Genomic DNA, 27,321 nt, shown 5'->3' with positions numbered 1-27,321 from the left:
TTATGCAAACTTAACTGTAAAACACTCTTGAGATACTGCATAGAAAATATATGTAGAAAACCAAAAAACCACATATATACACTTTCATAAAAATAGAATACATCTTGGCAAAATTACTTGTGTACAGTGTATGGACATTATTGAACTAAACTGACATCATCTTTGGAGAAAAATGTTCCATTTGTAAAAACCCCAAATCACTTTAACTGAGTACAGAAAGGGATATGGTTTTGAGCTAAATAAATGGCTATACCAGAATGTCAGAGTTAAAAAGAACAAAAAAAAAGTTATAAAATACCTGCTGTATAAAGTAGAAGAAGCCATGTTGGTTTTTCTTCCAAAAAAAAGAACAGTGATATCCCCTAAACTTGCATGGAAATCACATGTACCAGTTCCAAATCCTACTAGAGATAATTTAGCTGAAAACAAGCTTTAATATCATTTGTTTCCACATTTGCAACAATCAGGCACAGTGGTATTTGGGTAATTTTGAGCACACGACATAGGATAGCAGAGCCCTAATTCTATCAGGTATTTGGTAAGAAAAAAATTCTAGTAGATACAAAAATTATAAACCCCTTAGCAACCTTTAAATACGTAGATCATTTGAAATTAAAGGTTGGTGGTTGTTTTTCTTCTGGGTAGGCTTTTCTTTAGTTGCTTTCGACAGAGGCTGCTCCTGGCTTACTGCTTTCACCTCGTGCTTTGGTTTTTCTGCTGGCTTTCAGAAGAACCCGTGGGAAATGACTACTCCAGTGTAATAAATAAAGCAAGTGGCAACAGGTCCTCGAAGCCATGGCTTTTCCTCTTGAACTGGACAGGCAGCCTCGGGGAAGGAGGGGAGAAGAAGAAAAGAGCATAGCACCATTTTCAAGTTACACGGTTCACAAGGGTTCGGCGGGCGGTGGAGGCAGTCTGGAAGCATCAGCGCCCACCGGCGTTTACGGGTGCGGTTAAGATACTGTGGTTACTGTCAGGCAGTTTGGGTGTTTAATAGGGATATGCTGAGACAGCTATATAAACAATGAAGGTTGTCCGATACTCAACGTTTCCGTCGGCGCTGTAGGATAAGGCTCTGACTCCCATGCGGTACGTCTTTGGCTCTCGCAGCGGGCGGGTGGTGAACACGACTCCTTTCAAGTTCTCATCTCGCAGGGCGAAGGGGATTGCTGGGTCCTCCTCGGCCACCGAGAAGGTTGTCCTTGGGTGCACGACTTGGTCATGAGTATAGGCAACCAGCCGGATCAAATCCTGGCCGGCAGCTATGCCGAAGGGCAGGGAGAGGAGTTTGTATTCCAAGGCGTAGGTGCTCAGATCACACTCCAAGTCGTTGGCCGGGCAGATTTTGAGACAGAACCTAGGAACAAGCAGAGTGCTTTAGCCCAGGGAGAACGTGATATCCCAAGTACTGCAACTGGGCTTCCAGGAGGAATTCTCCCCATCTACCCTGTAAGCAGATGCTGATTAAAACTTCTCTATAAAGCCAATACACTCATGCACTCTTTATCCACTGGTCGTTTAAAGTTGCAGAATAGTTATAAAATTTAAAATTTGGATCTATAAAATGAGGAGGTGGTGGGGTTTTTTTTAACAATTAAAAATATGCAATTTTAATTACCCATTCTTCCTCAGCAGGATGTGCTCAGAAAACACCCCGAGAACAGATACTGGATACAGTACCTGTCGTTGCAGCCAATAGCGTATGTTTTAGTGAACTTGCTCTTAAACATTAGAGTTGAAAAGGTTGGTTCAAAGCACATCAGGCAGCTCTATCTGAGGTGTCTGTGTGTAAGAGCATAAAATAAAGAATCTGGAATGAGGAAGGGCAGAGGAAATTTGATTTCAGTTATTCAGAGGAGGATTTGCCAGCTCTGCCTCCACTGATAGAGGGCAAACCACATTATCCATTTCAACTGAAGGGTCATTCCAGAGCACTTTGATCACAAAAGGTGGGTTTTGCCTATGAAGCAAGCTACTTCCTTAAGTATATCTAAAGATTAAATCAAATTATTATGTTTTTTCCAGAGCAGGGAAATAGAGTTATGTTAAAAACTCCTGTAGTGTTATTTTTATGATTAACAAACTATTTTAAGAGCTTTGGAAGTGATGGTAAGTCAGGTCTTCCTCAGAGTAAGCTGAATCTGCCTTTGCACCTCAGTGACAAAGGAATGATGCTGAACCAGCAGGAAGCATCGTGGTGTGCCAGGGTTCCTGCAGCAAAGGAATGTTCTGGTGCTGTTTCCTTTTGAACTACCAGTGAAATGTGGCATGGATAGGGAGGGACAGCCACTCGCCTGCAGCCACTGCTTTGTGGTTCTGCTCCTGAAACCATGGTCATCTCCAATGTCAATGCTTTACCTCTTGCCAGCATGAGCTCTGCTGGTGTCAAAGTTTCTTCTTTCACACAGGTTAAGGATCCAAGCACAGGGTGGGGGAAACAAGACCTAGGAGGAGCTGAAAATAAAGCATACCCAGACAAAGGCTCTCGCTGGTAGTTTGGTGGACAAGGCGTGTCTATGCACTGGTAGCTTCCTCTCATGTTGAAACACATCTGATTTGATCCACAATTAATGTTCTGCTCAAGGCACTCATCAATATCTGAATGTAAGAAACATGCAAATCATCAATCAGCTGCTGGTTCTTGGCTGAATTTCACAGTTAAAAACTAGCAGGGCCAGAAGAGGCTGAGCAGAGTGCACACCTCAACACAGCAACACCCTTCAGAACCTGACCTTGACGCTTGAGCTGGGAGTTCCTGTAACACACTCTTATTACTGCTGGCATTCCATTACTGTGCAAGAGCTGCACTGCAGCCATGATCCCACATAAATTGTAGCTGGCAACAGAGATGAATAAGTTCGAGCTTTGCCAGGGCTGTGTTGTGGGTCAGAACACCTGACAGTGCCTTTTTTGACACAGATGGGTTAAGGATGACATTGGGTATGGTCCTAGGGCTGCTTCCTGCATGCCTGGAGCTGAACGGGCAGGGTAAGGGCCACAGGAGGGAACTTCAGAGTGGGAAGCTGCAGGGGTCTGATCTGCTGGTGCTTCGTATAGGAAGCATTAAAATACAAACTATGGAAACTTCTGAAACTTGAAATTCTGGATGCCAAATCTCATGGAGCAAGTGCAACGAGGTGGCTTATACATGTACTGAGTACAATTAGTATCTTATTATTTACAAGCTGCTGTAGTTGTGCATGGTTGGGTCCTGGTGGAGAAGGTGGCTGCAGGGGTGGCTGCTGCAAGGAGCAGCCAGAAGCTCTCTGCAGGCCCCACACAGCAAACACCAGCCGGCTCAAGGCCGGAGTCACTGCTGACTAAGGCCAGGCCTGGTCACAGCACCTCTGAGAATCACAGTGAGGAGAAAAACCCACCAGCAGCTGCTTTGTGCCCCAGAGAAGGGAGTGAGAAGGTGGGAGGAGCTGTGCAGGCACCAAGGGCAGGGAAGGGGGGGGAGGCACTCCAGGTGCTGGAGAGAAAGATGCCCCTGCAGCCCATGGAAGAGGCTGTGAGACCCCACCTGCAACGTGTGAAGAGGCCCCATGCTGGAGCAGGGGGAAACATACAGGAGATGCTGTGACCCGCGTTGGAGCAAGACCCTGCCAGCACTTGCAGCCCTTGGTGAGAGAGAGACAGACCCACACCGGGGCAGGTTTGCTGGAGGGGGGCTTGTGACCCCGTGGGGGGACCAGGCTGGAGCAGTCTGGGCCAGAGAGACTGAGAGACATTCTATGATCTATTACTACACCCATAGCAGTGACCCACACTGGGGCAGCTGGGGAAGAGCTGAAGGTCCATGGGAAAAGACTCACGTTGGAGAAGCTCATGGAAGACTGTCTGCTGTGGGTGGGACCCCACAGTGCAGCAGGGGAAGGGGGTGAGGAATGAATGCCACCCAACACCCCCCCAGCTAAGAAGGAAAGCATCTTGTGAGGAACTGACCAAAACCCCCATTGCCCCAGTCCCTGCCCCTCCCTGTGCCACAGTGGGGGAAGAATCTGGTCACACTTCTCATCACCCGACTCTGGTGTCACTGGGGGTGCAGGGCAGGGTCATCAATTAGAGAGTTTTCTGTCCTTTATTCCGTGTTGAGTCTGTTCTGCCCGTGACGCTGACTGCAGAAGGCTCCCTGGCCTTATCTCCACTCCTCAGCCTCTCAATATCTATTTTCTCCCCTGTCCAGCTGAAAAGGGGAGTGATAGAGCAGCTTTGGTGACTTTTTGGCCTCCAGCCAGGGCCAAACCACCAAAGAAGCATATATCTGAAGACTCAAAGGGATCTCTGTACCTTGACAGGTTTTGCCATTGGGCATAAGGCGATAACCAGATGGACAAGTGCACTGGTAACTTCCCAGGGTGTTTCTGCACTCATGCTGACAGGTGTCTCTGGTTTCACATTCATCAATGTCTGCAGAAAGAAACACGAACGGATCAGGATTAGTTGAACCAGGTATTGAAGCGTGGTGCTTTCTGTCCCATTTCTTTACGGGCATATGGACTGAGGTGGTGGAAGTTGTCTGGATCTTGTTTTCTGATGGGCTTGAATGTCTAAAACTAGCAAGTCCTTTCACACCATCCCTGTGCTGTTGCTTTACAACGTTTTAAGAATTAAAGTCAGCTTTGAGAGGATCCTCACCTCTTTCGATGGCAGCTGAAAGGACGTGCAGTCTGTATCCATCACCAAGGTTACACTAATAGTCTCGCCACAGAAAACAAGCTGAGCTGCCCAAGAACAAGGGTTTGAGCTTTGGAAACTCCCAGATTAGTTATCTTGCTGGAGGAACCCTTGTCGGTGTGGGAGTTGTTTTTACAGCTAATCCCTCCTCCAGCACAGCCCTTTCCCTTCAAACTGATCTTCTCCATGCCCTGGGGATGAATTAAGCTCCATATCTGGGAAGACTATTAATAAAGGCTCTTAGCCTTTTTTTTAACCCTCCCCTCTCTCAAAATACAGATGTACCAGACCACTTTATGTAAAATTTTCAATGTAGACTAGTGTGATTTAGACACAGATCATATATAATTATCATTTCTTTGGAAACATCTGCCTAATTTGGACAGCAACAAAGATCCTACTCAGGTTAGTCTCATGCGAGAGTTCAGACCAGCATGATTAAAACAGTGGAAGGAAGGTCTCTGCTTGCCCTCGTTTTGTCTTGTACAGGGGTTGCATTAGATGGAGATGCCAATGGAGAGGAGAAAGATGTGACAGAAGAACATGCAGTACATTGTTGTCAGATCCTGACGGTTATCTCTTGAAAGAACTTTCTTTAAAAAGAAAAGCATCATCTTTTGGGTGTATTTTTCATATTAAACAGTAATTTTAAAACTTAAATGTTTATTCAAATAAAACAGGAGTAGATCAGCTAATTCCAACTGGAGGCTGGGGTGAAGCTCATGGATTTTCGCTTAACCCTTTCCATGGGGTAGCTGTATTCCTGTCTCCAATTAAACTGCTACACCACACACACAATGAACTGCAGGTGTATTAATGTAAATGCAAGGCTAGATTTCTCAGTATCTATAATCCTTGTTCATAAAAGAATACTCCCATTTTCACACATTATACATTGCTATGCAGTCCTAGCTGAAGTTCTGGTTGCTACACTTTAGCTGTAGGCCCATGTGTTTACCCTGGAAGCACACAGTGCCACTGGCACACAGGCTAGGTCGAGGCAGGTGGCACCTCCAACCGCATCTTAAACGTGCTGGGCCAAGCTCTAGTAAAGCCCAGCCTGCAGTACCCTCAGTCCTGAACAGAGATGGGCTATCACAAAGTAACTAAACGCTTCTCTTTTTTTTTTCTTGAGATATTTAGAATGTGATGTTGGCACAGTGCAGTTCAAATGATGAACTCCCTCCCTGCATCCCCACCTACGCCCAGGCAGCATCTCTAGCTGCTGGGCAGCAGTTTCTTGGGGTGGGGTTGGGTTTTTTGGTTTGGGGTTTTTTTTTTTTTTCTTTCTAAGTTTCTTCACACTCAGTACAAATCACTCAGGAACAGCACAGCCTGCTGTTGCTTTCGATCCTCCTGAGGAGCCGAATTAATGTTTGTGCAGTTGTGGAAACAGCAGTGCTTCATTTAAAAACCTTGGAACAGCTCACGGCGTGAGGACGTAAGCCTGACAACCAGAGGTGTGCCAGATACCTTTGATTCCCATTGCTCTTCCCTCGTGCTCTGAGGCTTTGCTTTTGCTTCTCAGACACTTGAAGAGCTCTTGCTCACATTGCCCGTGTGGCAGTGACGAACTGCCCTGTAGCAGGGCTGGCACTGGCCCCAGTGGGCTCAGTTTTTAACATCTTTACTCAAAACCTTTGTGAACCAGAGTAATACTGTGATCAGGGGGAGTCCAGCTTAAGCAACATCCCCAGCACAGGCTCACAGAATCACAAGGTTGGAAAAGAACTTTAAGATCATTGAGTCCAACCGTGCCTGTCCTATGCTAAACCATATCCCTGAGCACCTCATCTACCCGTCTGTTAAACACACCCAGGGGTTGGGGACTCAACCCCCTCCCTGGGCAGCCTGTTCCACATCCCCACAACTCTTTCAGAGCAGAACCTTTTCCTAACATCTGCTCTGATCCTGCCCTGGTGCAGCTTGAGCCCATTTCCCGTTGTCTACTCATGTGTGTCTAAGTGTGAGAACATTCACAGAGCTGTGCTACCCTAATCGGAAGGAGGAGAGTAACGGAGGGAAGTAACTTGCTAGCACACAGCAAGCAGCACAATTAAAGACGAGGTTACAGAAGGTGAGGGTTGGAAAACTTTTTTTGTTATAATGTGCTCAGGGCACAAGAGCATGCAGAACTCTCTGGGGATTTATCAGGGTGAGATGAAGAACCCCACAAGCCATCAGCCCCTGGTATATATGAAACAGCAACCTAACAATAAGGACCAAAAACAAGAGAATTGCATAGATATGACTGACATTTACCTACACATCTGTCATTGCTTGCCTCATAGCCTTCAGGACAAGCTTCTCTAATGGTCCTTCTAGTCCTGGAGAAAGGTATTCTGCTGTTTCTATACTCCGAGAAGGAGCTGTAGAGATTTGAGGAGTGCCTGTAATACTGTTGAGGTTGATAGTTGTCTCTCACAGGGGAGAATTGTGCATAGTTATAGCTATTGTAATAGGCACCATAATTTGGCAATCTCTCCAATCCAGCGCAAGATTTCCCATCACCCAATAAATGTTGCCCAGGTGGACAGACACACGTGAAGCTGCCGGGGGTGTTGGTGCATTGAAAAGCACAGGGTTTAGGCACTTGTTCACATTCATTAATGTCTGCTCATGTGACATGATCCCGAGCAGCAAACCATGTGGAGAGGAGAAAAAACAAACAAACAACAACACATAACTATAGGTATATAGAGACATATATACTTATCTTAGTCTGTGGAACATGCTGAAGACATAAAAGTGAGTGATCAAAGGCAGTACAATAGAGGAAACCTGTTGCCGAGGAGGCAGGTCATCCTACCCTGCACAGGATTTACCTTCATTCCCCCTCTAAGGCTCCTGGTGACCTAAGCCCGTGCTGAGGCAGGACAAGAACTCCACTGTGGGCCTGCCCTGATGTTCCTGAGGGCAAGCTCTGGCTGTACCATGGGGGTTTGAGCCCGTTCCCTGGCTTTCACAGGAGCAGGGCTGTGAGAGCCTGAAAGCTGCCAGCCGGTTGCCAGGAAGGATGTACTCTGAGAAGCAAGTGGCCCTCAGGACCCATGATCTCCAATGTCTCAGCCTAAGCTGCCCTCCACTACTTCAGCAATTATTATTTCTTTGTCTTAAGAAACTATCATTTCTTCTCCCACAGATGAGCAGGAAAAGCTGCCAGGCCCTGCTTTGGAGGGTATTAATAATTAAATGTTTTGAGAGTCAGAAACCCAGGGGCACTTACAGCAGTATTTTTCAATTTATTTCACAAGCATGTAACTGAAACTGTACACATGCAGTTGAAATATCGTTAAGGTAATATTGTCAGGTGTTACAAACAAGGAGACTTCATTTTTAGTATGGCAACAGCTCAGATGACTTAAGTTTCTCTTCCTTCATTGCGTGCCCCAGATGAAAAGGGTAAGACTCGTACACACATAAAAGAATATTGAAACTTATTTCCTTAGTGCTCAATTATTTTCCAGTTACTTGTATTAACACACTTTGCCTGCATAAAACAGACAAGAGTTATGTGCACAAACAGCCCTACAACAATCAAAGTGTTTGGAACAATTGTGGATAAGCAGCAGAAGACTTTGAGAAGATTTCGAAGGAGGTGATCCTCCCCCTCTGCTCTGCCCTGGTCAGGCCCCACCTGGAGTATTGTGTCCAGTTCTGGGCTCCCTGGTAAAAAAAAAGCCAGGGATCTCCTGGAGAGAGTCCAGAGGAGGCTACAAAGATGATTAAGGGCCTGGAGCATCTCCCCTATGAGGAAAGGCTGAGTCACCTGGGGCTGTTCAGCCTAGAGCAAAGACGACTAAGGGGGGACCTTATTAATGTTTATAAATATTTTAAGTATGGGATGCAGGGGGAATCAGCCAGCCCCTTTTCAGTGCTCTGTGGAGACAGGACAAGGGGCAATGGCTTCAAGTTGGAGCACAGGAAGTTCCGCACCAACATGCAGAACTTTTACCCAGTGAGGGTGAGGGAGCCCTGGGACAGGCTGCCCAGGGGGTGTGGAGTCTCCTTCTCTGGAGATATTCCAGCCCCGTCTGGACGCCCATCTGTGCAATATGAGCTGGGGAGCTGCTTTGGCAGCGGGGTTGGACCCGATGATCTCTCGAGGTCCCTTCCAACCCCTATGATTCTGTGATTCTATGACTATAGATGTGATTTAAGAAAATAGGTGAAAATTAGAGCAATTTCTTTTGCAGGAGCAGCCTGTGCAGTACAACACAGGAAGCCACTTGCATTTATACGCTGTGAGAAGTGATGGCTGACTCGCTGGTAAGTCTGTGTCTCTGCGGGACGATATCCCTTTGATTACACCCACGAATATGAAATAGGGCAAAGTGAAATTACTTGGAATCTGAAAGAGCTAAATTCTCAGGCTTTCTTTAATTTGAAGGACAATAATTCATAAAATCATAGAATCACAGACTGGTCTGGGTAGGAAGGGACTCCAAGGATCACACAGTCCCAACCCCCTGACACAGGCAGGGCAACAACCTCCAGGCCTGGTTCTACACAAAGTTGCCCAGGGCCCCAGCCAACATGGCCTTGAACACCCATCACGGGGCACCCACCATCTCTCTGGGCAGCCCCTTCCAGCCCCTCACCATTCTCTATGTAAAGAACTTCCCCCTAAGACCTCATCTAACCCTTCCCTCCTTCAGCTTCACTCCATCCCCCTTGTCCTGCCAGTCTCTGCCCCTTGAACAAGCTGATTCCCCTCCTGTTTCTCTGCTCCTTTCAGGGACTGGAAGGCTGCAATGAGGTCCCCCTTCAGCCTTCTCTTCCCCAGGCTGAACAAGCCCAGCTCCCTCAGCCTCTCTTCACAGGGGAGGTGGTCCAGCCCTCTGATCATCTCCATGGCTCCTCTGAACCCTCTCCAGCAGTTCCACATCTTTTTTGTATTGGGACTTGATTTTAAATTCCAGATACCTTGCCCATGAGATACCAGCTTCTGATCAGGCCCTTCCATGTAGGACATGGCCTGTTGACATCCACCACAGTTCACAGAAATACCATAATTTAGTTAGTTGGGTGTGAGGAGCTCTACAGGTGTTGTGATGACAAACGAGCGTCTTATCCCCATTTATTGGGGAATTATGACACAAGGGACATTACACAAGACAAAAGTAGCACAGGCAGGAACATAGTTCCATTCTTCTGTTTCAGTCTGGGGTCCTACTTACTTTCTGAGTCTTCACATTAATAAAAGCTGGACTTGATTAACACACATGAACTAATTTCTCTGATGGATCTATATTTTAAATATATTTTTAGGCAGATAAAAATTCAAAAGGTGCATAAAAGTCATACTTTAAGAGGGAGCTTTCAGTGGTCCTTGATCAGAAGACAGCTTTTGGGCAGTCACTAGTGTTTTGTGAAAATCTGCAGTCCTAGACTTCATCCTCACTTATTACTGTCAGAAATTTAAATGGGTTCAATACATGTTAAGGAGTCTGGGATTGATTTTATTTCAGTAGAGAGGTAGCTGGTGGAAGTAATGTCTTGGTCTACAGCTAAACATTTTCTTCCTGCAATTTAATCTCTTAAAAACCAATAATAATAATAAAAAAATAACCAAACGGTCCCGGCTTTTGGTAGTCTGAGATCTTAAGCTGTTTAAAAAGAAGAAGAAAAAAAACACTCCTCTTCTCCAAAGCAGCTATTACTCACTCCAAACACTCATTGTGGCGGAATGCTTATCTGATCTGATGTGAGAGCAACTGAAACCCCGTTCACTTAGTGTCATACACCACTATTCATAAATCATTAATATCAGTGTGGATCAGCTATCATTATTAAATAAGGGACGTAAATACAGAAAGGGTGACTCCAAATGATCCTAGTGCCACCCTGAGGTCTCTGTAATGCACATTTCACGTGCTTGTGCTGTCACCATATGTTAAACTCTACTCCCAGTGTTAAGCTGTGAGAGCATCCCTCGGGTGCCACGTGTGAGAGGGGCTCTGCACACCTGAATGCCAAACAGTTCTACACAGATAGCACAGGGGAGTCACTATGCAGTCAGCTTTCCTGCTGACAGGAATCCTCCTTCCCTGCTGCGATCCACCCAAACCAGAAGCGATAACGCCTATCAGCTTACCCAGCTCTGCCCCAACAGAATCACAGGCTCATAAAGGTTGGAAAAGACCTCCAAGATACCCCTACCACCGCCAACCCATGTCCCTAAGTACTTCATCCAACCTTTCCTTGAACACCCTGAGGGATGGTGACCCCACCACCTCCATGAGTAACCTGTCCCGATGCCCAACCGCTCTTGCTGAGAGGAAATTTCTCCTTATTTCTAACCTGAACCTCCCCTGGCACAACTGGCAGCGATTCCCTCTCGTCCTGTCACTGGTTATCTGTGAGAAGAGGCTGAGCCCCAGCTCACCACAACCTCCTTTCAGGGGGAGCAGTAAGTCTCCCCTGAGCCTCTTCTCAGAGAACACTCTTCCCAGTTCCAGCACATGGAGCAGTGGGTTTGTGCCATTCACTTGCAGAGACAACTTCTGGGTCTACGGTGCCCCCTGCAACACATTTCCTTTGGGTTTTCTCCTTTTAGGTCCTTGGGGTGTTCTCCTTTAGGGGAATCTACCTCACTCCCTGCTTCACCACCTTCACCTGAGAATCCCTGCAGAGCAGTGTACAGCCAGGCACTCTTCACTGCCCACTGATGAACAGGTCTGGCCTGATCTTTAACAGGGAAAGCTCTCACCACATCCATCCCCCAGTGCTCTTGTATGCTTTGATTCCCAAGTACAGATCTATCACACTCCCTGTTCTGAATTACTCCGTTTTGAGTACTTGCTTCGAATGGGAGCAGATGTGTCTGCACAGCACATTGGATGGCATTGCTGGTTATGTTACTGCAGAAAGCCCAGCCAAGAGCAGCAGCAGCAGCAAATAGGCGATGCTGATGTGTTTGGAGAGCTTACCCACACAAGGCCGCCCAACTCCCTGGGACCGATATCCCCGTGGGCACACACAGCGGTAACTTCCTCGCGTGTTCTCACAGATCTGGTTGTAGCGGCACTGGTGGATCCCATCCCGGCATTCGTCAATGTCTGCAAGCAATGAGGCAGGAGGAGGTAGTCAGCATTTTCTTGAACGTTTTTAGAGCTTTATTCTTTTCACTGCATAAGGAATGCAGTTAAACCATGTGTGAATGTAGCCTCTGGATGGACGCTTTCCTGACCCCGTGCCATGGTGAGGCATTACTCTAACAATTTACCAACCACAGTCTGCATCTCCCACACTGAAAGATTTTAAGCAGACACACAGCTAAGTTTTTCAACCAACTTGCATTTTTACCATTTAATTTTCCAAACTTTTCCCTGAGGCTTCCAATCTGATGTGCTAACTCTCCAAAGACCCATAACCCATCTTCCTGTCATATCCCATTAAGCAAAACCAGAAGATCTGATAGTGTATGCAACATCAGTTATGCTGAAAATCAGACATCATAAGTGCAAGGACCCATGGTCTTGATTCAGAGCTGCTGAGACAAACTCTTAAGAAAGCATCAACATGGGGGCAAAACGTTCCTGTCAATGAACAAGCTCTAGAGGCCAAGGTGACAATGCAGAAAAGATGCTGAGGAAAAGCCTACTCTACTTTCTTAGAAGCAATGGAAAACTAGAAGTGAGGAGGATACATCTATTCTTTGAATGCCAGTTACAACGAAGTTTCATCTCCCCTATGAGGAAAGGCTGAGTGACCTGGGGCTGTTCAGCCTGGAGAAAAGAAGCCTGAGAGGGGATCTGATCAGTATTTATCAATATCTGAAGGGTGGGACACAGTGGGAAATGGCCAGCCTCTTCTCAGCGTCTGTGGGGACAGGACAAGGGGTGATGGCCTCAAATTGGAGCACAGGGACTTCTGCACCAATATGCAGAAGAACTTCTTCCTGGTGAGGGTGAGGGAGCCCTGGGACAGGCTGCCCAGGGGGGTGTGGAGTCTCCTTCTCTGGAGATATTCCAGCCCTATCTGGACGCCTTCCTGTGCGACCTGTCCTAGGGACCCTGCTTTGGCAGCTGGGTTGGACCCAATGATCTCCGGTCCCTTCCAACCCCTACGATTCTGTGACTCTGATTCTGTATGTCTCCACGAATGCAGAAAGGTTGGTGCTTTAACATGTGCAAATCTTAAGAACTGGAGCTGGACCATTGCCAAGATGATTTGATTTTCAAAAGAAATAATTGATCGCTGCCTCTGTGCTTTAGCACCATCATGTGGTACATTAACACTTTACTCACCAATACAGGTTCCATTTTCTGCTTTGGTCATGCCACTGGGACACAGATCAATGCACTTGTAGCCACCTCGGGTGTTTTTGCAGAGTTGGTCAGGCCTGCACACGTTCTGCCGGCACTCATTTACATCTTATTAAAAAATAAAAGAGAAAAGAAAAGAAAACAGGCAAGAATGGACATGAACCCACTGCCTTCCACTCAGTTCCTAAAGAGCAGAACAATGCAGTGTTACTGGCAGAGTGTACACTTCTTTGAATCATTTCAGCCTCATTCCCCAGGGCTTTGGTGCTGCTTTATGAACAGATTCAGAAATAGACACTGAGGAAATCCCCCACAGTGGGATTCTCACCCATAAGGGTTTCAGATAACAAAATAAGCCTTGAGACCCATCCATTGGAAAGGGGGAACAAGCACTCAGAAACCCATCCCTACCCATGCACTTCCGGCCCTTCAGCTGGTACCCGGGCTCACAGCCACAGTGGAAGCTTCCTATGGTATTGAAGCATCGCTGATGACAGGGGTTGGACTCTTGACACTCGTTAACATCTGTTGAAGAACACAAATCCGTGACACCACAGCTGCACAGCACCTCACCATCATCTACCTGAACAGTGTTTTGGGTGAGTCAGGACTGCAGGTGCTGCTTTGAGCTCTAGTTAATGCACTACCGAGCTACCTTCAGAAGCATTTACTGCTCTTGCTTGTTTGTAGAAGAAAATGCACGAGGGACACAAAAACAGCAATGCTGGGTTATTCCCTGATAGGATTATTAAATTTATTTTCTCAAGATGGAAAGGGCAAAGAGGTTAAAAGACCCCAACCCAAATAAAAATCCCCCAAAAAACAAAGACCGCCCACAAAAAAGAAACCAATCCCCTAAAACTCACTACCTTACTAATGACAATCTACAGCCACTTCAGGTGGAGATCTGTCTTTAAAAAGTTACTCTGGTGTGAAAGGCAGCATTTTCAGTTTAAAAGCAAACACAGAAAAGCAGAGACCTCTCCCTACCTTGGCAGCTGAAGCCATCAGCTGTTCTCCTGAAGCCATTCCCACACCTAACTACACAGCGGTATGTGCCAATGATGTTCTCACAGTCCTGGCCAGCATGGCAGGTGTGTCCACCTAACGCACACTCATCAATGTCTGGAATGAAAAAGCAGCTGTTAACCTCACTATGTCAACATGAAACACAAATTAAGTGTCTTGAGTATGATCAGCTATGAAATACTCAACTGCAAACACGCTTAAGATAGGAAATAACTGGAAAACCACCAATAACTTCTATTTTTATCATGACCACATAGCCCAGCCCATCTCCTCAGTGTGAAGGCACCATGGGGCTTTTTGTATCCAGCCTGTCCACAGCAATGCTTCTCTTACCCTGACACGTTCTCCCATCTGCAGAGATGGTGAGGCCCTTGGGGCAGGAGCAGTAGTAAGATCCCATGGCATTATGGCAGGTGTGGGAACAAGGGTTTCGGGCAGCACATTCATCTTCATCTGGAAGGAGGAAACATTTGAGAAACCAGTGAGGCTACAGGAGACTTTACAAGGAAGTACCCCAACCCTGCCCTTCATAAAAGGTACATGTCTGGTGGAGCCCACAGGGCAAAAGTACATCTAGGAATGGAGCAGCTTCACAGAACGACTTCAGGGGGGTTGTTTCTCGCTCTGATTTTATGGTTACCAAACCCACACTAACACAGCTTGCTGGAATCTTGCGTTGGCTCAAGCAGGACCAGGTCACTAGCGCAGCAACCCATGGTTGCTATGGTCTTTTCCAGAGAATGGCTTTACAACAAAATGGGTGGGTTTCAGTGGTCAACTTCCTACACATGTGCAAAGATGTGGGGCCCTGGCAAAGGGCCAGGACAAGGGGTTATGGTTTTAAACTGAAGGAGGGCAGCTGGAGAAGAGCTGAGAGGCAGAAATCCTTCCCAGGGAGGTAGGAGGCCCTGGCACAGGGCACCCAGAGAACCTGGGGCTGCCCCTGGATCCCTGGCAGGGTTCAAGGCAAAGTTGGATGGGGCTTTGGGCACCCTGGGCTGGTGGGGGGTGTCCCTACCCATGGCAGGGAATGGGGCTGAGGGATCTTTGGGGTCCCTTCCCACCCAAACCACTCTATGAGTTGTGATTACACACCACCCTTGTTATTTCATTACCTGAACAGTACGGCCCAGTTGAGTCCAAACTAAACCCAGCAGGGCACTGATTGCTACGCTCTCCTGCACAGCAAAGGAAACACATGTTACTTGAGGATGAAAATATGGCCATTTCATTACTTTTAACAGCCAATTAAGAAATGCAGCCCAGCTATTTATAAAAGATTTATTACACTTGGACACTAGAAGAGGAATTTTTCTGGGCCCAAGTCTGGACATGAAAGTCAGTAGTACGGGGGTTTTGTTGTTTTGGAAGAGATTAAGCAGGGGTGTGCCTGTGTGTGTGTGTTGGGGGGGGCGGGGGGGGGCATTCCCTCTGAGTTGCACCCCAGCTTAATATATCCTGAGAAGTTCCTCTATAAAGTTTTCATTATAAGACGACTAAAGACTACTCACTTTCACTTCACATAAAAGGAGGGAAATAAACCCAAACTGAACAAATCCCCATGTCACCGACTGTAGGGAGCCAGGGTAGAGAACACAAGTGCATACCAGGAACTGCAATGGAGATCTCTGGCAGAGGTGGCTCAAAGACTACATGAAAATGCATTCATTTATTTTTAAAAGCAGTACATTAATGTTGGAGGAAATAAATACAAGTCCAGTAAAGGTTTGGCCAGATTTATGTATAGGCATAACTTGATCTGGAGACTTTCTTTTACCAGAGCTGCTCTTAAACTTCAAAAAAAACTTAATTTGCTTTCAAGCTGCACAATGAGCTCAGCCTGGTGAGCAGGAAACATCCTTCCTTTCCAGCATTTAGAATGCTGATTTTGATAGGTAATCACAACGTTCCATTTACTTTCAAACCTGAGTTACTGTGCTTGACAGAAAACATGAAGCTTTACTGTGTAAAAGCAAAAGCCCCAGCAGTATATAAAAAGATAACAGGACAGTCTGATAACTAATTATGCCCTGTTCTTTCAGATCACTTAGGTAAAAGGCTAAAAAGAGCAGCGGTTAGTAAGGCTCAGACACAGAGCACCAGCTACTACCTCGCCGCCTTTGAGTTAGCACTCACCAGTTCTATAGGCCGTGTGCAGGCCCATGCTTACACTGGACTGCAGAACTGCTCACCATTCATAGCTGGTGGGAAAAGTACAGCTGGGAAGTGCCAGGAAAGTTTTGAAGCTGCAGTTCAGCATCATACTTTCTGTATGTGTCAAGTTATTCCACAGAATTAGGGTCCGAGGAACAACTTCAGATATTTTACCCATTTTAGGGCTAAATTTTGAATGTTTTCCCACCTCATTAATACCTGACATAGATTTATGTGGGGTTCACAGAGAAAAACGTATACAATCCTTTTTCCTAATAGCTATGTGTTGTGGGTCTGCATGGCTGGGGTCTGATGGAAAAGGTGGCTGCAGGGGTGGCTGCTGCAAGAAGCAGCCAGAAGCTCTCTGCAGGCCCCACACAGCAAACACCAGCTGGCTCAAGGACGGAGTCGCTGCTGACCAAGGCCGGGCCCATCAGCGATGGTCACAGCGCCTCTGGGAATCACAGTGAGGAGAAAAACCCGCCAGCAGCCGCTTTGTGCCCCAGAGAAGGGAGTGAGAAGGTGTGAGGAGCTGTGCAAGCACCAAGGGCAGGGAAGGTGGGGAGGAGGCGCTCCAGGTGCTGGAGAGAAAGATGCCCCATGCTGGAGCAGGGGGAGACATACAGGAGATGCTGTGACCCGCGTTGGAGCAAGACCCTGCCAGCATTTGCAGCCCTTGGAGAGAGACAGAGACACAGAGATGAGTGAGACAGACACCCATGCTGGAGCACATTTGCTGGGGGGATGTGACCCCCTGGGGGGACCAGGCTGGAGCAGTCTGGGCCTGAGAAACTGAGGGACATTCTGTGATTTGTGACTGCACCCACAGCAGTGACCCATGCTGGGGCGGCTGGGGAAGAGCTGAAGCCCTGTGGGAAAAGATTCACGTTGGAGAAGTTCGTGGAGGATTGTCTGCTGTGGGTGGGACCCCATGGTGCAGCAGGGGAAGAGGGTGAGGAATGCCCCCCCTACCCTGGCTAAGAAGGAAAACAGCTCATGAGGAACTGACCCAAACCCCTATTCCCTGTCCCTCCACATGCCACAATGGGGCGAAGAAGGGAGCAAAATCCTGACTAAAGCGAAGTCTGCTGAGAAGGGAGGGTTGCGGTGAAGGTGCTTTAAGATCTGGTCACACTTCTCATTGCCTGACTCTGGTGTCACTGGGGGTGCAGAACAGAGTCAGAACATTAGAGTTTTCTGTCCTTTATTCCATGTTGAGTCTGTTCTGCTCGTGACGCTGATTGCAGAATGATCTCTCCCTGGCCTCATCTCCACTCCTCAGCCTCTCAATATCTATTTTTATCCTTGTCCAGCTGAAAAGGCATCTGGTGGGCATCTCGCCTCCAGACAGGGTCAAACCACCACACTATGTAAAATGAAACAAACTCTAAAACCCCACTGACACCTCACCCCCCACAAAAAAGACAGGGATTTCATTTTAGAGAATGAAAAGTACGTGTGAAGAGATCAAGACATATTTCAGATAGGCTATCTGAAGCTTCTGGTGATGCTTCTAGCAGCCTCAGCAAATGCAGAAGGACTTCATGGATGAGAACTGCAGGTGAAGAGTAAGTGCAAACTACAACAGCTTTTGTGCCTTAACATACAAGTATATTAATAAGATGCTCAGGATCTGCTAAAAAGTTACCCAAGTTTGACAGCATTTCCTGTTTCAAGGCCATACACAGCTTTTGAGAATATAGGGAATGAATTCCAGGAAAAGAGGATATCATGTTTCCATTGTGCTATTTCTGTGATAGATGAGAACAATACCTTTTGCAATGGAAGCGTGGATTTGAAAAGCCAGAGTTTCCTCCAGCGGGTCGTACTCTGTCGTAATAGAGGAAGCATGGAGTGTTTCTACCAAGAAAGGCATTTTTCCTTTGGTGTAATCGTAGGTGATGGTGTGGTTCCATGTGTAAGGGACACTAACTCCATCTACGGTGAAGAGACGAGTGGAATGGGCGTACAGTTGCCCAGGCCCAGTCTGGATATAGTCTTCTGTGTAATCCTGAAATGACAAGATTCAGGCGTCAGGCGCTGCCTGCAGCCAATGGCACCACAGTCTTTGTATTTCACAGCACTAGGAGATGTATTCCAGGAAAGGGTTTTTCTTAACCCTTCAACAAATCATGTTCCACACAATGTGTGAAGTTAAGAGCCTTTTGTGCTCTTAACTGTTGAATCTTAACATCACCCAGTCTATTTCTTTCAATAGGAGCAGGCCATGGTGCCGAGGATCCTCATGATGGGGCCACAGCAGAGCACTCAACCTGAAAATAATCTTCTTGTTCAACAACAAACTTTTGAGCTCTAAATATGTATTTTTTCTTTTCTTTTTTTTTTTTTTTTTTGTATTCTGAGATGCTGACAACATTTGCTGAGTAATAATCACACAGAGTCACAGAATCATAGGGGTTGGAAGGGGCCTCAAGAGATCATCGGGTCCAACCCCCCTGCCAAAGCAGGCTCCCTAGCTCATATTGCACAGATGGGTGGTCAGATGGGTCTGGAATATCTCCAGAGATGGAGACTCCACACACCACTGGGCAGCCTGTCCCAGGGCTCCCTCACCCTCACTGGGTAAAAGTTCTGCATGTTGGTGCGGAACTTCCTGTGCTCCAACTTGCAGCCATTGCCCCTTGTCCTGTCTCCACAGACAGGGGGCTGGCCATTCCCCCCTGCATCCCATGCTTAAGATATTGATAAACATTAATAACGTCCCCCCTTAGTCGTCTTTTCTCCAGGCTGAACAGCCCCAGGTCACTCAGCCTTTCCTCATAGGGGAGATGCTCCAGGCCCTTAATCATCTTCGTAAATCAGTAGAGAGAAATTCTGCCACCAAAAAATGCATAACTATTGGATGTGCTACCTACTGCAGTGCATCCAGACATCATGGACTTCATGGATACCTAGTGTACTGTGGGGTTAATACCTTAAAACATTTTTACTGGTTACCCATCACTAATTAATCACCACCTTTACTAAAACAGCTTTAAAGAATGTTCTTTAAACAATTATCAAGGACCCAATTTTAACCCCAAACCTTAATACTACAGGTTGCATTAAGAAACTTGTTCCTTGGAACCTTTCTACCAGGAGTACAAGGTCAGTGATTAGGAGCAGCAGGGAATATCTCCTAGAAACAATGGGCAGAGCAATTCAGTAGCGAGATTCTAACCTCCCACCCTGCTGCCACGCAAACTGCCCTCCCATCGGTCCCAAAAGCAGTCAGAGAAGCGTTAATATCTGTAAAGCTTTTCAGATGAACTGCATGGGAAGACTGTTGGCCATGGTAAGTAACTCCACACAAGGAAGCTTTGATGTACAGCAGAGAAGGTCATTAAGAGCATCGTGACAGCGTGCATGATGGGAGCACCTAAAATGACATCACCTGAGTCAGAATCTGTCTCTCTCATTCTTGCCATCTTGCTGGCCACAGGAAGGTTTCCTTGCCAGACCAATTGCAGCTGCAAATGGATTGCCATATCTGTTTGGATACTTTTGCAAGGTGCCATGGTATAACACCAAGGAGCTGGTGTCGTCCTCAGAGAAGTCAGAGTCTTGAGATGCACCTTTACGGCTCTACTGCAAGCCAGCCCTGACGTCGCCCCAGGACACTCTTCAGTGCTGCCTTCCACATCTCAAACTCTTGAGTGACTGATACTACCTACCTGGCAACATCTTTTCATCTTCAAAGGCAATCTTAGTACACGTCAATTAAGCCAGGCACAAAATAAGTTACATAGAGTAAAACAGTTGCCAGGACATCGAGTCTGCTGCTTTAATCTAGCTGAGGGTCTTGGTGGACAGCAGGATTACCATGAGCCAGCAATGTGCCCTCAAGGCCCGGAAGGCCAATGGCATACTGAGGTGTGTTAGAAGGGGGGTGGTTAGTAGGTCAAGAGAGGTCCTTCTCTCCCTCTGCTCTGCCCTGGTGAGACCCCACCTGGAATACTGGGTCCAGTTCTGGGCCCCTCAGCTCAAGGACGCAGAACTCCTTGAAAGAGCCCAGGGCAGGGTCATCAAGGTGATGAAGGGAGTGGAACCCCTTCCTTATGAGGAGAGGCTGAGGGAGCTGGGCCTCTTTAGCCTGAAGGAGACTGAGGAGTGACCTTATTTATAAATATGTAAAGGGTGAGAGTCAGGAGGATGGAGCCAGGCTCTTCTCAGGGATGGCAGCAACATAACAAGGGGCAGTGGGTGGAAGCTGAAGCAGAGGACATTCTGTGGGAATGTAAGGAGGAACTTTTTCCCTGTGAGGGTGACAGAGCACTGGGACAGGCTGCCCAGAGAGGTTGTGGAGTCGTCTCCTCTGGAAACACTCAAACACTGCCTGGATGTGTTCTTGTGTGATTTAGTCTGGTTGATCCTGCTCTGGCAGGGGGTTGGACTAGATCTCTTGAGGTCCCTTCCAATTCCTGTCGCTCTGTGATTCTGTGAGGAGGGAAGTATCTATCCCTGGGAGAAGAGGGTGGTGTCGTGAGCAGCTTTACCTTCACATGAACATCGGCTACTGCCTGGAGCTGCAGCACATGGCCACTCACAACAACATCCAGCAGCAAGGCTCCGTCTGAATCCAAGCCCCGAGCAACATGGGTCATTCGCAGAATCTCACCTGGGAGTTTAAGAGCAGGTTGATTTATAAAACATCTTAACCAGAGACTTGTGCTAGCCACATGGTACCTGAATTGGAATCTCCTGAGTATTCTATACTCCTGTTTGTATAAGGCAGATCATGCCTATCATCTAAACACTACATGTTTCAAATCACAGCTCTAAAAGCTGTATTTAAGCCTCAGAAAGCTGGAGTCATTAAGAGAAAAATGATATAAGCACAAGACTAAAAGTTCAGCCCCAGTTACGTGCTATTTTTTTGAGAAATGGGGTATCTATCGAGCTCTTTGGGAACAGGAGAATATGGTGCATCCACCACAGATCACTAACCAGTTGCAAACTCCACTTGAGTTTCTCTCTTGAAGACAGCATCAGTGAGTGTAAACCCATTCATTGCTTCTCCCATCTCTTTTGCAGTTGTCCAATAAACTGGGCTGAGTATAGAAACAAGCTTCCTCATCGCTGGACCTGAAAGAGAAGGGCACAACATTTGAGAGCTTTTTTCCAAAGGCCACGCAACTCACGTCAGGATATGCATACAGAGACCTGAAAGTAGTGTAACCCTGAAGATCTAAACCAGAACAAAATGAGCATTGGTATATTCAGAGGAAACATTTTACAAATCTTAGTGTATGAAAAGCAAATGTTGACGATTTCCTTTATCAAGTTTACACCAGCTTCTTCAGTGACACTCAATGAGATGCAGTGGTGAAAACCAACACTGGAAAGAATTCAGCCTGGTTCAAGGTGAAAAAAAAGGCATAAAGCACAATAAAAGGCTCACCAAGGCTCCAAGGGACGTTTGTAATCTTTGCTTGGATTACTCTAGCTTCAGAGTCAGGGCTGTCTGTCACGGTGGAGTTCAGGAAAGCAACGCCAAATTCAATGTCATTAATATTTCCAATGATGCTGCCTTTAGCACGAGAAGGCCCACCTGTGCAGGGCAGGGGAGAGGAGAAAGAACAAGCCCTATGTGAAATCACTGCTGTCTCTTATTTTTGGGGGAGAGAAGCTTCGGAGGTATTGCCCAGCACTGTAAGAAGTGAGGGTGCCTCTGTGTAGGGTAAAGCTCACAACCATAAGTAACGGGATGCTGTATGGATGTGGCTGAGATACATGCAGGGTAATGTGGGAATGACCTGGGAAAAGCCACAGCCATGTACAGCACACTCAAGTGCTACATAACAGGCTAAGGCAAACTCATCCAGCTCAAGTTGCATGTGAGATTGAAGCCCCCAAACTTAAATTTATGGGTCAACTAGCCAAGGCATGGGCAAGTACCAGTGAAATTAGGAGTGCCACAGGCTTCCACCACACAGTCATTGCACGCTGGCTGCAGACCAACTCACCAGGACATGCTTGGGTGTTACACCTGGATATCTGGGAGGAGTCTCCAGGACAAGGACGCCCACGATTTAACGGGGCTGGGCTGCTGCACAGGCGTATGCGGGTCTGCTCTCCTCCTCCACAAGAAGCAGAGCATTGGCCCCACGCTTGCCACTGCCCCCAGTTCCCATCCACTGAAGAAAGAAAGAAAGAACAGAGCGAGTTATCATCTCAGAGTGTTTCAGCTGTATCAGTGATGCTTTTATCATAGAATCACAGAGTGCTCTGGGTTGGAAGGGACCCCAAGGATCACAGAGCTCCAACCCCCTGACACAGGCAGGGCCAACAACCTCCAGGCTTGGATCTACACAAGGTTGCCCAGGGACCCAGCCAACCTGGCCTTGAACACCCATCACGGGGCACCCACCATCTCTCTGGGCAGCCCGTTCCGGCGCCTCACCACTCTCTCTGGAAAGAACTTCTCCCTAAGATCTCATCTAACCCTTCCCTCCTTCAGCTTCACTCCATCCTCCTTGTCCCGCCAGTCTCTGCCCTTTGAACAAGCTGATTCCCCTCCTGTTTCTCTGCTCCTTTCAGGGACTGGAAGGCTGCAATGAGGTCCCCCTTCAGCCTTCTCTTCCCCAGGCTGGACAAGCCCAGCTTCCTCAGCCTCTCTTCATAGGGGAGGTGCTCCAGCCCTCTGATCATCTTTCATGGCCTCCTCTGAACCCTCTCCAGCAGTTCCACATCTTTCTTCTATCGGGAGCTCAGCTCTGGACACAGGACTCCAGCTGGGGCCTCAGGAGGGCAGCATAGAGAGGGACAATCCCCTCCCTGTCCCTGCTGGCCACCCCTCTTCTGATGGAGCCCAGGATCCCATTGCCCTTCTGAGCTGTAAGAGCACACTGCTGGCTCATGTTAAGTTTCTTATCCACCATGACACCCAGATCCTTCTCACAGCAGGGCTGCTCTCCAGGAGCTCTTCTCCCAGTCTGTATCCATGTCTGGGATTCTTCTTTTGGGTCACTCTGCCTTGATGGAAGCAATGTGGTAGAGAAAAACACTTGCTAAAAGGATGCCAAAACACCTCGATGGGCCACACAAAGACTGCTCTGCTCGGAAGCAGACACCTTGGAAGTTCTGTTTGTGCATCTGCTGTACTGGAGACAAGGAGACTCCTCTGAGGAATGGTTCCAGTATAATGGCTGTAGATTTAGGAGGTGCTGGGTCAAACTCTTCCCTGTGTAGTGCTGAAGAGGTCCTGCTCCACAGCTGACCGGGAGAGGTTTGTACAGTGCAAACTACACATGTCCCACTGCAGCAAGATGCAAGTCCTCCCAAGGGCAGCAGACAGTGAACCCAGGCTGCTTCAGGTGCCTGCCTGTACATGGCTCCTTGGGAAGGAGATGCAAGCAGCAGCTGGCCTTACCAGCCACTCTGCTGGGAGGTTCTGCAGAGGGACCTCTAGCATCCAGAAAGTGCCAGACTCCAGAGACACGGGTCTCAGAACTGAAGAGCACTGTCGCACGTATCACAAGCCAGGTCAGAAAGAACAAGCTGTCAGCATTCAGAGCCTCCTGTTGTAGTTTTTGGCAGCTATCACTAGAAAAAACCCAGCTGCCAAGAGCTTGGAGGGCTTCTCCTCCTATGGAGAAAACACCCAGGCTTGCACAGATATAAAAGATGGAAACCAAATGTTATGCATTGTCAATAAATCAATTAACTGCTCTGATCATTGTTTGATTTAAAGCACGTGACCAGCTGCTCCTGGAACATGCTGCCAGAGATCAGCGGGAGCCTAAGAAAGAATAGTTCCTGTAAAGATATAAGTGGAATTCCTCAGTGCAGGAGGGATTTTCAATCCTATTTTCCCATTCCGAATTATCCCACCACACCTGGGGAAAACCCAACATGCAGAGCAGGAAATGGCAGCGAGGTGGCAGTCACGGAATCACAGAATTGTAGGGGTTGGAAGGGACCTTGAGAGATCATCAGGTCCAACCCCCCTGTCAAAGCAGCTCCCCAGCTCATATTGCACAGATGGGCGTTCAGACGGGGCTGGAATATCTCCAGAGATGGAGACTCCACATCCCCTGGGCAGCCTGTTCCAGGGCTCTGTCACCCTCACTGTGTAAAAGTTCTTCCCCATGTTGGTGCGGAACTTCCTGTGCTCCAACTTGCAGCCACTGCCCCTTGTCCTAAACAAGTATTGTTGTGTTCCATCTCTCTGTCAGCCTGGGCACTCACCGGGACACAGCTCAGTGCTGCACCTCTGGACCTGCATGTCGGGCCCCACACATGCCCTCCCGCCACTGGTGGGGCGAGGATTGTCGCAGGTCCGGTACCGCCTCGCCTGGCCTCCGTTGCACGTTCGACTGCACGTTCCCCAGCTGCTCCATGGGCCCCAGCTGCCATGAACTGTAACAACAAGGCAGATTTTATCTGTCATCTTCTTAATAACAGATACCTAAACCCAGACATTCAAGCTAGGAAAATATTCCTATTGGAAAGATGCTTCTTTAATTGTTTTCCCAAAATAAAAATATATTTTAAAAACCCCCATGGGCCAATTGAAGACCTAAGTTATCTTGTTCAGCATCCAGTGAGTATATTAACCAACTCCAGAATGTCACTGCTCAGAGGAAAGGTTGCAGGACATTATCCACCATTTGTGAGCAGTCATGGCAGTCGGGCGAAGCTCCCACTGACTGGAAAAGGGAAATATAACCCTGGGTTTTAAAAAGAACTGCAGAGCCCTCAGGCTCACCTTGGTGCCTGGCACAATAATGGGGCAGATCCTGCTGGAAACTCTGCTCAGGCACATGGTCAATAAGGAGGGGATTGGTGATTTCCAGTACCAAGAGAAGGGGGTCCAGGCCCAGGGGAATGGCCTTCAGCTGCAGGAGGGCAGCTGGAGAGGAGCTTGGAGGCAGAAATCCTTCCCAGGGGAGGGGGAAGGCCTTAGCACAGGGTGCCCAGAGACGCTGGGGCTGTCCCTGGATCCCTGGCAGGGTTCAAGGCTGGATTGGATGGGGTTTTGGGCACCCTGGGCTGGTAGGGGGTGTCCCTGCCCATGGCAGAGAGGGCACTGCTGTGAGGAATTTAGGATCCTTCCCAACCCAAACCATCCTATGATTCTATGACATTTGCTATGACCAAATGACTTACTACATTATTCCATGAGATACAGATGCACTTAGCAGTACTTCTTTGACAGGACAATTGTCCCTTTAGAGAGGTGTGTGACTAGCAGGACCTTATGTACCAGGTGCTCTTGGTTGGTGCTCCTAACAGTTAACATTTAAATGGTCCTAGCTGCACTGACCGTTGAAGACATGCTTTCCCTCTTGTCAGGCAGCTGATACCACTGCCCTGTGTTCAGACCCCCTCATTTTTGTGGGAGTGTGTGATTTGTTGAGGACTCCTTCCTCTCAACACATCTGACAAGCCCAATTAGCAGACAAGCATCCCAAGCCCCAGGACTTACTTGGACAAGGATCGCTGTTGCAGAAATCAATCTGGATGTCGTTTCCTTCACATTTGTGACCCCCAAACTGTGGGGCTGGGTCTGAGCAGTGCCGGGATCTCTGCCTGCTGCCTCCTCCACAGGACACGGTGCAAGCGCTCCAGCTGCTCCACGTGGCCCACTTCCCGTCCACTGGTGGGTGAGAAAGGCACAGCACAGTACAGTTACAGCCTCTGACATCCAAAATGACACTGTCAGTCAGTGCTGCATCAGGGTGAAGCTGACTGTCCAATGTTGTAGGCTCTCTGTAGAGCATCTCAGACACCTGGGTGTTTGTACAGAGGGATTTCCAGGAGTGAAAGCTGGACAAAGGTATGATGGGTCTTTGAAATAACCTGGAAGCCTAACCAGAATCATGGTGAGGGATCACTCCTCAAGCTCAGGCACTCCCACGTTCTTAGGAATTTGTAAACAGAGCCTGAATGATCTAGTCCAAACTGCTGCACACCCCACTTTGTCATGCTTTCCTTCGCACCTCCTGCACTCAGCGACACACACTATGACCTTCTGGTCATAGTTCAAAGCTGAGTTTTCCTGCCCAGTCATGAAGGACTCATGGAAATGCGGAAGAAATGGATAAATGAGTAACAGGACCTTGGAAAATTTTTTAAAAAGAGCCATCAAGGAAACCTGTAATTTAGTTTCCAAGGATTTAAAATGTTGCTTTTTCACAGTGACTGGGCAAGGGAAGCAAGATGGGATGGGAGAAGAAATCCAATACATTAGGTGTATATAGGATGGGAAGGAAATGACAAAGTTTGCCATTATTCTCCTTGCATCTTACCTGGGCAGCGCCTCTTGTTGCAGACCTGCATCTGTGCATCAGCGCCCTCGCAGTAAGACCCGTCGTGGGAGGGAGGAGGGTTATTGCAGAGCCTCAGTCGCGTCTGGGTACCCTTCCCACACGTCTCGCTGCAGGGACCCCACGGCAGCCAGGAACTCCACTCACCAGCAACTGCAAAGGCAGCACAGCTCTAAACCCATTCAAGCTACACAGCTGCTTTCCTTGGAACTACAGCACCACGGCGTCAGGCACAAACCCCTTACTTAGGATACCTTGTCTATCACTATTAATCACAAACATGGTGGCTAATAGTGATAGACAAGGTATCCCGTGAAAGCCCTTGAAAATACCTTCACCTTGAGCAACAACAGCTGGATCAGACCAGCATTTCCCAAAAGGAACAGCAGTTCTTCCCTTTGTGCTCTCCTCCCTACAGTCTTGGGACAAGAGAACCAGACACTTGAGGAAACCTGGTTTCCTCAAGCTCTGTCTGGCCTGTGCGAGGCTGAAAGTCCCAGCAGAAAGGGGTGTGCTCCTTGTCCAGGTTTTGGCTAGGATGGAGTTAATTTCTAATAGCAGATGGAATGCCATGTTTGGGAGTCAGGATGAGAGCAGAGCTGATCACACACACTGATGTTTCTAGCTGTTGACAAGCAATCAAGGACTTTTCAGTTGTTCATATTTCCCTGCTAACGAGAAGGAAGGGGACACAACCAGGACAGGTGATCTGAACTGGCCAAATGGGGTATTCCATGCCAGTTAGGTCATGCTCAGCATAAAGAGGGGCTGGTGGGGGGAGGAGGAAGCAGCTCCAGCACACATGGGTTCGGTGAGACACTGCATCCTGTATCACCAGTTTCATATATTTTGCTATAAAGTCCTGTTGTCATTGTTATATTTATCTTTCTGCTATTCCAGTGAACTGTCCTTATCCCAAC

The 27,321-nt window shown here is 47.7% G+C and overlaps 1 protein-coding gene across 1 annotated transcript in view; it reads right to left on the bottom strand.

Annotated features, from left to right (window-relative positions):
• Positions 1–990: 990 nt before the first annotated feature.
• Positions 991–27,321, bottom strand: part of HMCN1 (hemicentin 1) — a gene marked incomplete at both ends in the record, with an annotated part of 204,833 nt that continues 178,502 nt past the window's right edge. Inside the window, 18 exons of the mRNA XM_084266123.1 lie at positions 991–1,357; positions 2,472–2,598; positions 4,291–4,410; positions 6,940–7,290; positions 11,610–11,738; positions 12,930–13,055; positions 13,359–13,472; positions 13,938–14,072; positions 14,310–14,429; positions 15,092–15,154; positions 17,904–18,141; positions 20,627–20,748; positions 21,078–21,215; positions 21,532–21,681; positions 22,097–22,267; positions 24,321–24,491; positions 25,561–25,731; positions 26,384–26,554. Coding sequence (XP_084122249.1) covers positions 991–1,357; positions 2,472–2,598; positions 4,291–4,410; positions 6,940–7,290; positions 11,610–11,738; positions 12,930–13,055; positions 13,359–13,472; positions 13,938–14,072; positions 14,310–14,429; positions 15,092–15,154; positions 17,904–18,141; positions 20,627–20,748; positions 21,078–21,215; positions 21,532–21,681; positions 22,097–22,267; positions 24,321–24,491; positions 25,561–25,731; positions 26,384–26,554 — 2,984 coding nt within the window. The remainder of the gene's footprint in view (positions 1,358–2,471; positions 2,599–4,290; positions 4,411–6,939; positions 7,291–11,609; positions 11,739–12,929; positions 13,056–13,358; positions 13,473–13,937; positions 14,073–14,309; positions 14,430–15,091; positions 15,155–17,903; positions 18,142–20,626; positions 20,749–21,077; positions 21,216–21,531; positions 21,682–22,096; positions 22,268–24,320; positions 24,492–25,560; positions 25,732–26,383; positions 26,555–27,321) is intronic.

This window comes from Gallinula chloropus (genome assembly GCF_964237585.1).
Source record: "Gallinula chloropus genome assembly, chromosome: 6".
Taxonomy (NCBI): Eukaryota; Metazoa; Chordata; class Aves; order Gruiformes; family Rallidae; genus Gallinula; species Gallinula chloropus.
The sequence above is the reverse complement of the archived record's forward strand: the minus strand, read 5'-3'. Positions and strand labels throughout refer to the sequence as shown.